The sequence below is a fragment of the Pezoporus occidentalis genome, unplaced genomic scaffold, assembly GCF_034315485.1.
Source record: "Pezoporus occidentalis ecotype Australia unplaced genomic scaffold, CSIRO_AGI_Poc_V1 ctg95, whole genome shotgun sequence".
Lineage (NCBI taxonomy): Eukaryota > Metazoa > Chordata > Aves > Psittaciformes > Psittacidae > Pezoporus > Pezoporus occidentalis.
This window is the reverse complement of record NW_026916315.1, coordinates 1,050,981-1,064,925: the sequence shown is the minus strand read 5'-3', so window position 1 is coordinate 1,064,925 and position 13,945 is coordinate 1,050,981. Positions and strand designations below refer to the sequence as shown.

Sequence of the window (13,945 nt, the reverse complement as noted above, 5' to 3'; positions counted from 1 at the left end):
ATGCATACTGGCAAACTACATGATAAAAGAACAGCAGTGACTGGAAACCACAAAATTCCAAGATTTAATATGTTCTGTTAGAAACTGGATTACAAGAAAGAAAATGGAAGAAATTTAGGAGGAAAGGAAGAAACTTTCAACAGGTGATGAGCAGCAGAAGTACATGAGAAAGAGGGAAGTTAATCCAGAAAAAGCAGGAAACTTATATAACCCAATTAATGAAGGAGTTGGAGCCAATCATAGAATCATAGAATAGTTAGGGTTGGAAAGGACCTTAAGATCATCTAGTTCCAACCCCCTGCCATGGGCAGGGACACCTCACACTAAACCATGTCACACAAGGCTTTGTGCAACCTGGCCTTGAACACTGCCAGGGATGGAGCATTCACAACCTCCCTGGGCAACCCATTCCAGTGCCTCACCACCCTCACAGTAAAGAACTTCTTCCTTTTATCCAATCTAAACTTCCCCTGTTTAAGTTTTAACCCATTATCCCTTGTCCTGTCACTACAGTCCCTAATGAAGAGTCCATCCTCAGCATCCCTATAGGCCCCCTTCAGATACTGGAAGGCTGCTATGAGGTCTCCATGCAGCCTTCTCTTCTCCAGGCTGAACAGCCCCAACTTCCTCAGCCTGTCTTCATATGGGAGGTGCTCCAGTCCCCTGATCGTCCTCGTGGCCCTTCTCTGGACTTGTTCCAACAGTTCCACGTCCTTCTTATGTTGAGGACACCAGAACTGCACACAATACTCCAAGTGAGGTCTCACGAGAGCAGAGTAGAGGGGCAGGATCACCTCCTTCGACCTGCTGGTCACTCTCCTTTTGATGCAGCCCAGGATACGGTTGGCTTTCTGGGCTGCAAGCACACACTGCAGCCTGCTCATGTTCATTTTCTCATCAACCAACACCCCCAAGTCTTTCTCCACAGGGCTGCTCTGAATCTCTTCTCTGCCCAACCTGTAGCTGTGCCTGGGACCTAGCTGTCCGACCCAGGTGTAGGACCTTGCACTTGTCATGGTTAAACTTCATAAGGCTTGCGTCAGCCCACCTTAGAAGCATGCCAAGGTCCCTCTGGATGGCATTCCTTCCCTCCAGCGTATCAACCCAACCACACAGCTTGTTGTCATCAGCAAACCTGCTGAGGGCACACTCAACCCCACTGTCCATGTCAGCGACAAAGATGTTGAACAAGACCGGTCCCAACACCAATCCCTGAAAGACAACACACATTACCGGTCTCCAGCTGGACATTGACCACAACTCTTTGTGTGCGGCCATCCAGCCAGTTCTTTATCCACCGAGTGGTCCACCTATCAAATTGATGTCTCTCCAATTTAGAGACAAGGATGTCGTGTGGGACAGTGTCAAACGCTTTGCACAAGTCCAGATAGATGACATCAACTGCTCTGCTCCTGTCCATCAGTTCCATAGCCCTATCACAGAAGTCCACCAAATTGGTCAGGCAGGATTTCCCCTTAGTGAAGCCATGCTGGCTGTCACCAAGCTCCTTGTTGTTTTTCATGAGCCTTAGCATGCCTTCCAAGAGAATCTGCTCCAAGATTTTGTCAGGCATGGAGGTGAGACTGACTAGTCTGTAATTTCCCAGGTCATCCATTTTCCTGTTCTTATGTATATATATATACACACAAAATACACTATAATATACACTATATAATATATATAGTTATATACAGAAAATATATACAGTTACTCACTAAAACCTGGAAGACAAGTGTTGAGGGGTTAGGTTCTGGCATGCTTGATGTTCTTGTGTGCTGTGGGATGGTCTACAGTGAACTTAGTTTAAGGTTGCCCTGCCAGCAGTGGTTAGGGATTGTTCTTAGATTTTGCTGTAGAACAGAGCAGAAAGGAGGCATGGTGAGTAACCAGGTCTGCTCAGAGCAAACCCACTCGACAGTGGAAGAAGAGAGTACAGATCAGCCCACTAGAAAACAGCATTTAGGCACTGGTGTATAGAGAAAGAATCTGAAGTTTTTAGATTCACTTCTGCTACATGCATAAATATCATCCCAGATTAATTACATTTGTAGGATGAATACACTGTCAGATGGTTTCGGACTCAGTTGTGTTTGCTCTGTTGTTCCTTGCTAATGATCCAGAAAAGTTTTGTATCAACGGAATGGGACTAAAAAGGAAGAAAGACAAGTACCAAGAAGGAAGAGAAAGATCTCTTCAAGTAAAGACCTTTGTAAGCCTTCCCATGTTAATAAGGCAGAGTCAGGGGAAGAAGGTACACAAGGCAGGGCAGCATCCCTTATGGGAGAGGGGAGGTTCAACCTACAGTAAGCAAGTATTGAAGCTCTGATGAGGTTGATAAGGAGGTAGAAGTATCCACCTTAATCAGGAAACCTCACATATCTATAGTGAAGACTCAGTTTTTATTACTGAGAAGTGGTCTGGGAAACAGGAACAAAGTCTTTGATGAAAGAAAGACGTAGGGAAAACCCCACACTGAATCAGTCCACCTGTATCAGTCCATACCATCCATGCTGGGATGACAGTATCTAGACTGGAGCATCATCATGGGAAGGAGTAAAATCAGAGCATCATGGTTAGACAGTCTCACTCCCTGAGCAAAATCAATGGGTGCAGTCTGCCTTCTGGGGTTGTGTCACACAAAACCCTCACACAATCAAGTAACCCAAAATAATTTCAAGTAGCCTGTCCCCACAGATCTGCTTCAATTGTGGTACATGGATGGGATGAAACAGGTCTATCTGCCCCTCTCTCTTCCCACGCACTTAACTGCGTCAGGGTATATGTGACATGCATCCTTGGCTCCCTGCCTCCAAGAAGCGGTGCAGTATGACAGCAGTAATGTACAGAACAGTGTGCTGGGGAAAAAGGCCTCATGGAATGATTTGTTCCCCTGCTGTTTTGCAGGGTAAGGCTCAAGGCAGAACCAACGGCTTTTGAGCATGCCTCATGTCACACCCATGATCTGCATGTATTTTACCTTTCATGCGCACTATGGCCTGGCTGCGGTCCTCGCCTTTGGCGTTTCTGGCATAACAAGTATAATTCCGTTTCAAGTCCTCTGGTGTGGCTTTTGCAACTGTTAGAGTCCTTATGATAGTTTTGTCTTCAAAATCTCTAGTAATTTCACTGTAAGAGAAAAACTGGAGCATTACATATGTGAAAGTGCAGCATGTTCTTAGTGACAAACACTCCTTTCCTTCAGGTAACCCAATTCTTTCTTTCAAAAACAAAAAAAAAACCAAAAAAAACCTAAAACCACAAACCACCTAAACTGATACTTATGAACTGATACACACTTCAGATTTTAACAGAGCTGGGGCTGTTTCTTTATCTGATTTGCCTTAATATTTATTTTGCCCCTCAATTTTCTCATTGCAGCTGTGTCACATTGCATTTTAGAGAAAGGAATTTCTTGCTTGCAAAGCAACAAGATCTTGTGAACTCAGGATTTAGAGCCCACATCACATTCCCTGTGCAATCCTGGATGAGTCAGTTTGTGTCTCTCTGTCTGAATTGCTCATCTGCAAGATGGGGATAATAGTATTTACTTTTGCCTTTCTTTTTTCTACATAGGTTTGCAAACCTGCTGGCGCAAAAACTGCCATCCACTTGTAATTCAGCACACAGCAAATGGGATTCTGAACCTCATATGAGTTCTTCATATAAATGAATCCCTATTCCTTCTAATCAATACTATCTATAATACTACATTTCTGTTTTAAGCCTCTGTTTTTTGAAACCTTTTTATAATTAAAGCTATTTGGGAACATTCCTCTAAATAAAATAGTGTCTGCTCCTGTTTTAGCAGTTCCACAATAGCACAAGCTGTTGGCACCACTACCAAGACCTGGACAAGGAATGATGTGAATCGGTAAACGAAGTTCCCTCAAATTCTTCTGTAAGACATGACACTATCCAGGTCTGCAGGCCTCCTCCCTGGAGCTCCTGGCTCATCACGGCACAGTGCAAGCTCAAGGGTTTCTGGTTAATAGGGAATTGGGGGACCCCATACTCCCTTGCAAGGGAAAATGGGACTGTCACATGTCTGTGTCCATTCCCCTTGGCAGGACCCAAGAGAGGTTTAGATACAAATGAAGGCTCACATTACTGTGTTACCTTTGTGTGACTTTTATCTTTGGGTCCGTGATGTCACCTGTGTTTTTCCCATCTATGGTCCACCACACCTCAGTCCGGGATTCCTTCAGGAAGGTGAAGAAGACCTCACAGGACAGAACAAGGTCATCTCCTGGGAAGAAAGGAAAACGGTGTGATATGGCAAAGCAGGAACAGCATCAAGCTGACTTTTGTGGTTTCCAATGGTCCTACCATCCTGAGCTCTGCCTCCCTTTATAGGGGAATGAGGGCAGCATCCACCTTCAGATATCTGATAAATCAACATGTACAGGGTATTAAACTGTTAAATAAATAGGAGAAAATATTCTGCCTTCTCAAATGTGTTACAAATTCCTTGACAGCACCAAGTGACACATCTGAAGGGAGGTGCTCCATGCCAACCACTTCCTTCGAAAGCCAGGCAGTGTTAATCATCCCCACTGCACATGAGACACATGCCATAAGGCAAAGGATCCAGCTCCACAAAAACATTTTTGTATGGGAACACTTGTTCAGCCATTTAACTTTGCTTCAAGACCATGCCTGGGAGCATGAATATCTTTATGATCACCCCATAAGTGATTTTATCTTACAGAATGCTACAGAAGAAGTCTGACCTAAGCAAAAAAAACTGTGCTTTAAAGTGAAGAGTGCTGTTAACCATCATTGGCACCACATTTATTACAGCAGTGTAACAGGACACTGCTCCAAAGGGAATTGCTCCAAAGAGCTATCAGTATAAACTGATGGGGTGGGGGAAGTGGTGTGGTACCCCATTACACAATGCTGTGAGGCCAGCAAAAGGAGAGCTGTCATTAGTTGGGAAGTAATTGGCCAAAAAGGGAGAGGAGATAAGCAAGATGTGGCCAGGATGCTGGAGCCACTGTGGGACTGAATGAGGGAGGATTGGAACAAAGTACATCCAGGGACAGGGCTGAGAAATGCTCCTACAGGAATTTCTTTAAGCAGCTGAGGATCCCCATTTCATCCACCTCCAAAGCTGCAGTCCTGCATCTCCATGGCTGTTTATTTATTCTTGCAAAAAGAAACTTTTAAAGCTTTCCTATTCTGGCACCGAGAACTGGCACACCACCCTGTCTATCAGGCATCTTTGTGGCAGTTCATGTGCCCTGCAAAGCAAAAGCACTGGGGATGCAGGGGAAGGACAGAGCTTCTGTGCCTGGCTGGGTCTTCCCATCCTGTCCCAGCAGGCAGGCTGCCAGAGCAGCAGCAGAAGGCAGCAAGCATTGTAATTTACCTGCTTCCAGTTCGTAGACAACTTTCTCATTTGGAGAGACAAATTGTGGTGGCAAAGCCTTGTTTGGAGATCCTGCAGGAGAGAACAGAGAGCCCTCCATGGGGAATCGGACTTCATGAGAACCTGGTGTCCTTGCAGCCTCACTCATGACGGCTTTGCACCCCACTCCACACGCTCCAATTCAGCCTGTGATATCATCCTGCTGCAGAGTTCTGTGCAAAGAGAAATCTAATCCTAGTCCCCAGACTTGGCCAGACCCAGATTTTGAGGCTCCACTAAATTTTAGGTAAGTCTATATACAAGTTTTTGTGCCTTTGACATCAGAAGAGCTCCATAACCGTCTCATCTCCTATAAGGCACAACCTGTATTGGTTTCTTTTTACTGGTGCTTCTGAAAAACAGAATAAATTCATCACTTCCTGTTGCAAGTATTTAATTCAGCTATTAAAGGAGCAGTTGCCATGGGACTCAGCAGGTGCTCTACTGTTCCCTAGGTTTTTAAATTCTGTCTACAATTCCCTGGCAGGTTGGCTGAGCCCTTGTGCCTGGGATATATCTGTCTAGACACTGGGCTGGGTAACTGGAGCCCTGCCTGGCCAATTTACAATCTCGGCCGCAGCACATAAAGCTTGGGGATTCCAAGAAAACCAAGGCAAGGTGGCTATAATAGGACAATCTCACAAACAATGATGAGAAAAGGGCACTGGAGACAAAAACTGAGCAAAAATGCCTGGGTTACGCATTCATATGCCAGCAGAGGGTACCCCTGGCCATCTCATGGGCTGTGTCTCACCAGCCTAAGCCTGGTCACAAGCTGTGTCTCTTGGGGCTTTAGACATGGTGGTGGGTAGGACCTCCAATGCAACATGCTATGGGCAGTAACACAAGGCTGACCCCAACAAGCAAAAATATACCGGGTCAGTTGGGTAATGCAGATTGAGCACAACTACAAATGGATCCTGTGACAGACTCTTCCAGCTGTTTTCACCACTTCTGCAGTTATCCACCTGCATTTTACACATTATAAAATTATTCTTACCCACCACCTTCATGTTTATGGTTCTGGTGAGATTATAGGTTCTTCCGTGGTCCTTGAATGTCACAATACAAGTGTAATTCCCTCTATACACACTGCGGACAATGCCGATGACAAGCCTTGTCCCTTGAGGGTATCGCTCATAGAAGCCATCCACCAAGTTGCAGTTCTGGAGTCAGATAGAAAAATACTTGAGTTTTGGGATCCAAAAGTAAATATATTGGCTTAAACACTACTACAAAGATATTTTTTAAACTATGAATATGATACTTGGGATTGTGTTGTAGGTCAGACCTAAATACTTAGTCATGTTGGAATACAAACTGGTATTCACCTTGAAAATGAGGTGAAGAAACAGATGACCCTAATAGTTTTATCCCACCTCAAATACAGACAATTTCATAAAAGACAGATCTCTGATCCAGAAGTACATTTGCAGTCAAGGTGAGCACCTCAGCAGAATGAAAGTAAGAAGAGAGTGGAAGAAAATGATGATGCATTCACAAATGGATACTAAGACTAAAGGACATGTCCCCTGTTGATGTCAGTCTTTCGGGACTAATCGAGCTACCCTGACTGACTTTAGCTGAGGATGAGGCCCCAAAATTGGCAACTGGCAAATGAGAATCTGTAGCACCAAAACTTTAATAACTCCTCTCTTTCTGTCAGGTGAGGCAGGAAACCTCTGCCAAATACCAAGCTAGAGATCTCTTTTCAGAAGGGATTACGTAGATGACATCTTGATTGTCGTAAAACCCAAAGATGTGCATATTTTATAAGAGATTATTTCTGAATGGTACATTTCTAAATCAGATACATCCTAATGGTGCAGTTTAAGACAGGGGTCATATACCATTTTTAATGATTTTTATTAGGCATGGGATGACTTGCTGCCTGAAAAATTACTTCCTTGGGGCTTTTTGTTTCATCCTACTAATTGACTGCTGAGATGTGAATTTCACTGAATGGGACAAGTAAAGGATTTCAACTATTGGAGTGAAACTGCTCCACTTGGATACAAAAGGAACTTTTTCCTGAAAGGTTTTAGAATTGTTTTTATTCTTTTGGGGTGGTTGGAGTTTTTTGTTTGTTTGGTTTGTTGTGTTTTGTTGTTGTTTTTGTTTGTTCGGCATTTTATCTGGTTTTTGTGTGTGTGTGTGTGTGTGTGTGTTTTGTTGGTTTGTTTTTTTTTTTTAATCAGAAGATATACTTCTTGTCAACATCCTTTATAATTAAATCCACTCATAAAGAACCTTCTATCTAGAATTCCAGAAGCTCTTTAAAAGTGGATAGAGAATTGAGACCCATAACCCTCTGGCTGCACATCCCCTGAGAATTCTTATTCTCTCTTGACCAAAGGCATCCACCTAGAGAAAAACGCTGAAGTCAAAATTTAATAACATTGAGCAGTGATTCTTTAGGCAAGAGTCTGAGGATGACTGGAGACAGCCTAATTACCAGAGCAGTACGGAGGGTGGGCCAGGAATGTCTCAATCTTCAGAAAAGATGTTTGCTGAATTGTGTCAAATAGGCACTTATGGTCCTTGCAGCAGCCTGATGTACAAACTTCATTTCCTGACCTTGGAAATTTTGAAATTTTGGAAAGAATGCTATTTTCACTAGTTTTGTGTTTTTACAGACATGGGAATATGAATCACAGTGTCCTTTACAGGGATACCCACTGGCTCATACAACAGGTTAGATATACTGCCCACAGCTGAACTGAGGTATCTAAATTCCTGCTATTCTCCACTTATTCATGCTTGTCAAAAAGGTTTCAGTGATAGCTCTCAACTTCCATCCAAGAGCAGTTTTACTCTTGAACTCAATAGAAAAAAAAAAAGTTCTTAAAATTACAAAGCTTCATTAACAGCTTTGTCACTGTGGAGGCTCTAAAACTTAGCTCTATAATCCTCATGACAGCCATTGCTTTTTCAGATATAACACTGCATTCCCCAACTGACCAAATAAGTCTTTCTTACCAAGTACCACTTGACAGTTGGTGTTACACTAGCGGGGTAAAACCCATCGATGTCTGGACATATGATCTCATTGGTATGCTCCAAGTAGAACATCTCCTCAATGGGTTTTATTGAATGGCTCACACAAGAGTTTTGGTCTTTCGGAACAACCTCCAAGGGAAATGCAACTTTGCTGCAGTAGGTTGTATTTCTAAGGACAGAGGAGAATAGGGCTGATGATCAGCTAAAACTTGTTTATTCCTATAGCAGTTCAATGAACTAAAAATCACATCTGCAATAATGAGCATCATAGCGCTGATACGGTATATACAACTTCAGTTAACTCATTTATATATGGGAAAAAACTCCATCAGAGATGGCCACACAGCTCAGAAAAGCCTATAAAGATGACTAAGAAGCAACATCCACTCCCCTACTGGTAAAGCAGATAATAAGGTCAAAGACACAATGAACAAGAGACAACGTGAGGAAGATCAAAAAGAGCTCTTATGCTCAGTTGCATAGCAGATGCTATGTTCGTCTTGTACCACACTAAGAGACACTTAATTTCCTAGAAGTCTGAACCTCATAAATCTTAGCCAAATTAGCATGCAGTCAAAACATTACCCCTGCATCTGAAGCTATTTTTACTCTAGACATACAGATCACTTCTTAATGGTGAGTGCCTGTGGAATTTTCCATGAGCTCAGCAATAATATTTTCCACGGACACTTGCAGCTAGCAAGGAGAGGCATGCTCATTAGTGTTTGCAAAGCTCCAAGCATTATTACAAAGTAAATTGGCTCAACACTGAGCGGTCTCATAATTGTAACATTCTTTCCCCATTAATGCTTTTGTAAATGGTCTTCTCCCTGTAGAAAGATCTGGTGCTAACAGCATAATTTTCCTGCTTCCTTCAGTTACACTGGAGACTTATAGAAGCTGCACCATACAACCTACCTGAGCATGCATGTATAATTCCCAGTGTCATTGAGAAGAGCAGGCCAGAACCAAAGGGTGTCTTTCTCCTTACTTATGTGATTGTCTGGGAGACGAAAATTAATGGGCTCCTCCAGATCCCGGTCCTGTGCAATCCTGTACCAGATCAGGGTTAAGCCTGCAGAATGGGCTGTGCTGTAGTTGTACTTTAAGAAGGTCTCAAAAAGTGGGCATTTGATCTTGGCAGGTTCCCCTTCATAAATCTGGATCTGCTTCATGGTGTCCACACCCCAGTCATCACAGCGTTCTGCAGCCAGAAAGAAAAAGGTAACTTAGCCTGCAAGTCTGAAGGAGAAAATAAGTTCTGCTCTCCACAGCCCTTGGTCCTGGCTCCATTAAAATCAGAGGAAAAAACGTAGTGTTTTCAGTGGAAGCAAACTATAGTTTTATAAAGGAGGGCAAGAATTCTATATCCATTTCTAGAGAACCTGCAAACTTCTGCTTTCATTTGTATACCTTTTACATTTCTTCTAAGCTATTTATCTCCCATTAGGACAATAGGATATGATATTCCTGCATAACACCAGGCTTCCTAGAGAGCTCCAAGAAAATTCAACCCTCAAATCTTGTGTGGGAAGATAAAATTTGGATGAAAACACTGCTAGAGGTGCATGTGCATCCCCACACAGTGACAAGAAAGATAGAGGTGTCTAAATAAGAGATAAAAAAAGAAAAACCAAAGCAAACATCAATCCTCCCTTAGAGCTACAGACTATTGACACTGCAAGAAGCAGCTGGACTGTGGGTTTTGGGAAGTGAGGACCGTCTTTGCTGTGATGGATTCATGCGTCGCCTGTGCAGAGGCATAATAACACAAAGAGCACAAGCAGTAACAATTGACACAGAGTGACTGTTTGCAGTGAAGTTGGGGAAGGAAGGCTGAGGGGCAGAACAGACAGTATGGAAGAAGTGGCAGCAGCAGCAGGTTCTCTTGGGGATCCCTGGGCAGCTCCCAGGCGCAATCCCCAAGTACAGTCAACAGGCGCAGTGTGACTCACAGCACACCCAGGCTGACACAGAAACTGAGCTGTGTGGAAAAAGCTATGTGGTGCCTTGTGCTTTCTTTTTTATTATTATTTTTTTCTTGTCATTAGTGAATAGTTTCAGTACAAAGAGCACAGTTGAAACCTTCCTTCCGAGTGCTCCTTTTCACTCCATTCCTCCTACCATCAAAATGCCTAGTCATGAAGGGACTTGGTGCAAGCAAAACATGGTACCAGCATGTCAGCAAATGTAAGAGCAACCTGCATTTCCAGTGCCAGCTGAGACACACAGAGAAGCCACTGACTGCATCTCCTGTCTCCCCACACTGACAAGGCAGACTGTGGCACAGCACGCTTCCCAGCACATCTCTTGTAGCTGCTGAGAGGCATTAGCTAGGGCAGCCTGACGTCCAAGAGCCCAAAATGGGTTGAACAGGAGAAGAATATACTGCCTGCAGCAGTGCCCAGGAGCAGTGTCTCAGCATATCACAGCACACCAGAGACGACACTGCAAAGCCTCTCCAGTCTGCAGATATTAAAACACTCAGACAGAGAGGAAAAACAGGATACAGTATGTTCTTTGAGCCCTATTCTTCTGACCTGACTTCACAGGCCCAAAGCAGGATTTCTGGCATTTTATCTTTCTTAAATAGACAGTGGGATGTAGCTTGGCCCTGAACTCATACTTAATTAGGAAAAGCAAAGAAGTAAACCTTTGAGAAAATGGGCCCACAGCACTTAAAGGCAGCAATGCTAAATCCTGTGGTTCAGCAATACTCAGTCGCACTGAGGAGGAATCTGAACTGTTAAGAATAAAAAGGTTTTCTGGTGGATTTACACATAAATGCAAACACAAACTGCACTGCTCCTCCTGTGCTATGCCAAACACCCATATGAGAGTGCTACTTCTGGAGAAAGAGAATGAACTGGGTTAGGAAGAGGTAGTGAAGCTACACAGAGTACAAGTATTTGCTAGCAGGAACCCCAAATCTAAATGACTGGAGAATGTCATCACTTGTCATCTAAGAAACACACAGATCCTTCTTTCAAGACTGCATCATCCAGTACAGTTGCTATTACAGCCAGCACCAAGACTCGTTTTGAAAGACCAAAATACTACTGGAAGCTTTGCACCATGGGAAGGTGCATAGATACCAGTCAGCACCATGGTCAAGGCCCACTGGGACAAGTATATTGCTGTAGGCTGGTGGGGTCAAGTTACCGGCATGGTCAAATTCCCATGGAGGGGTAAATGAGACAAATGAGCCTACCAGACACTACTTGCTATTTGCATGATAAAACATGGATTATTATTCATGACGGGTGGGGGCATTATTATTTTTTTATTTTTTTTAATGAAGAAAGGTTTTTCCTCTGGAAGAGCAGACCTGGTACTGTGAATCAGGACATCTGGGTTCTCTTCCCACCACCTGACTTTGCAGTCTCCTCTTGGGCTGCATAAAGGTGAACTGTCTTTATTACTTCAAATGGCAGGACTGAAGATGAAGAAAATTCTTCTGTAATAAAACACTGCAGTACTGAAATTCTTGGAGTCAAGATCAATTAAATTTGCCATCATAAACAGCTCTTGCATTTTGCAACAGCTCATAAATCAACACTAAAACTACTTACCCGTTCTACCTGAATGAGTTACTGAAAATAAATAAAACTATTTTTTTTTCTTCCTAGATTAACCAAAAGCAATGTACGGATTTTGTCTTCTTGACCAGGGAAGAGATAACTGCTACTGTTTTTTTCACTATCTGTACATGGAGATTTTGTACCAGAGCTGGCTAATTCACCTGCCTTCAGGAACGCTGTCACACTGAACAGCTAGTGCTAAGGTTCCCTATGTACAACCTGTCTTGGGGTGCTGCGTGCTCTGAGCTGAACCCCAAACCCAGCACATAACCATGCTGTGTAATGAGCAGCTACGCTGCAGGAGAAGCCATGCAGATTGAGATCACAGGCTGTGCTTGCCACCCTGCTGGCAAAGACTCCTCTAGGCTTCCAGGTCAAAGCCAGCCCAGCACGGCTTCGAGGGCTCAAGGATCAAAGCCACAACCCATTGCTCACAGCAGAGACTACAGAAACACCACAGGCCTGAGTGAGACCTCCTTTATGCATAAAACACTGAGGACAGAAGTTGTGGTGCTTCACACAACTTCCCTCCTCCCCATGCCATGGCGGTGTCTCATGCATGAGATAGGTGGGCTCTGCCTCACGCAGAATGTGAGGGAACTTCAGGACAACACTCACACACACCTTTGTGAGCCTCTTCCTCCTTGGCTGTGATGTGGCTCTTGTCCCTGTGCCCTTTCAATGCAGACCCCAGCAGCTAGATCAAGCCCAGACAGCCAGCTGCACTCCCCATTTGTGTGTAAAGCAGAAGGGATACTCACATTATTATTGCTACAACTTTATTTGCATCCAACAGCTCCCTGCAACATTTTTGTGTTATTTCCAGTGTTTTAACCTTTACTGGATATTCAGAGCCTATTTGCTGCTAACAGCAGCATGCAACTACTTAGACATCAGTCTGAACTGGAGATAACCTGAAAAAGTGGCATGACTTCACAGTGAACCTCACTGGCACAAAGCAACTCCCACTATAAAAGAAAAAGTACACACGTATCTTGATATATCGTGACTCCAGCAACAGTATTTGAGGAAGCATTGCAGAAAGAAGATTTAAGGACCTAGTTCTAATTGTGAGAAACAGTGGTAACTTTTGCTGTGTCCATTTGCAGCAAGTCACACTTGTTTTCACTGGCTAAGCCTAGGACGTGAGTTTCTTCTCTTGAAATGTTTCCTGCACAAAACAGCTGCTGGAGTTTAGAGCAGCTTCTGAATAAATTGAGTGGAATCAGTATTCATGCTCTGACTTCAGAGGTTCAGCAATAAATGGAAACCACCGAAGAGATGAGGAGCTATATGCAACTCCATTGTCCCTTCCATGCTACAGCAAAAGGAACAACACACACAACCAAAGTATACAATAAAAATCTCTAAAAATCCACCATTCCACAAATGCATCTTCCTAGAAATGCTTCTGCAAAACACATTAAAATAATCCATCTTTTTCTCATAACAAAGGAGGCGCACTGTAAATGCCTCAATTGACCCCTCTTACTGCTACTCTGTAATCACACAGCAAGGCAATCTGCGACCCATAATACCTACCCATGACTGACAATGCAGGAAAAAGGCAAGAAACAGTCTTGTTTCTAGAGCCCTGCTTAGGAAAAGGGATTATACATGCTGGAGAGAGGCTGCATGGTAGAAGGAAGCACCCACCTCCAGCACTGGAAGAGAAAGCACAGACGGAAAGGTCAGGGTAAGGATGCCCATCTTGATTTCGTGTGCCTTGAGATAAAGATATGAGCGGGCTGCTGCCCTATTTCTCCTCCTTGGTGAACACTGGGAACTAAGTGGAGTGGCAAAGTCAACTCCAAATGTCTTCAGTGCGTGGACTGTATGTTGCAATCTGTTCACAGGGATATTTTCTACTGATACAAGGCACAGAAACATCTTCTGTTATACAAACAGGTCTGTCTTATTTCTGAATCTGGCGCTGCAATGCCCTTAAACACCA

At 43.6% G+C, this 13,945-nt stretch overlaps 1 protein-coding gene across 4 annotated transcripts in view; it reads right to left on the bottom strand.

The window, feature by feature from the left end:
• IL1RAP (interleukin 1 receptor accessory protein) overlaps positions 1-13,945 on the bottom strand; it is a 51,791-nt gene that overhangs the window by 13,607 nt on the left and 24,239 nt on the right. For all 4 annotated transcript variants that reach the window (XM_062606275.1, XM_062606277.1, XM_062606274.1 and 1 more), the window contains exons 3-8: positions 9,329-9,614; positions 8,390-8,579; positions 6,411-6,576; positions 5,372-5,443; positions 4,117-4,246; positions 2,978-3,126 (exon numbers count right to left, since the gene is read on the bottom strand). In XM_062606275.1, the coding sequence (XP_062462259.1) occupies positions 2,978-3,126; positions 4,117-4,246; positions 5,372-5,443; positions 6,411-6,576; positions 8,390-8,579; positions 9,329-9,614 (993 nt within the window). The remainder of the gene's footprint in view (positions 1-2,977; positions 3,127-4,116; positions 4,247-5,371; positions 5,444-6,410; positions 6,577-8,389; positions 8,580-9,328; positions 9,615-13,945) is intronic.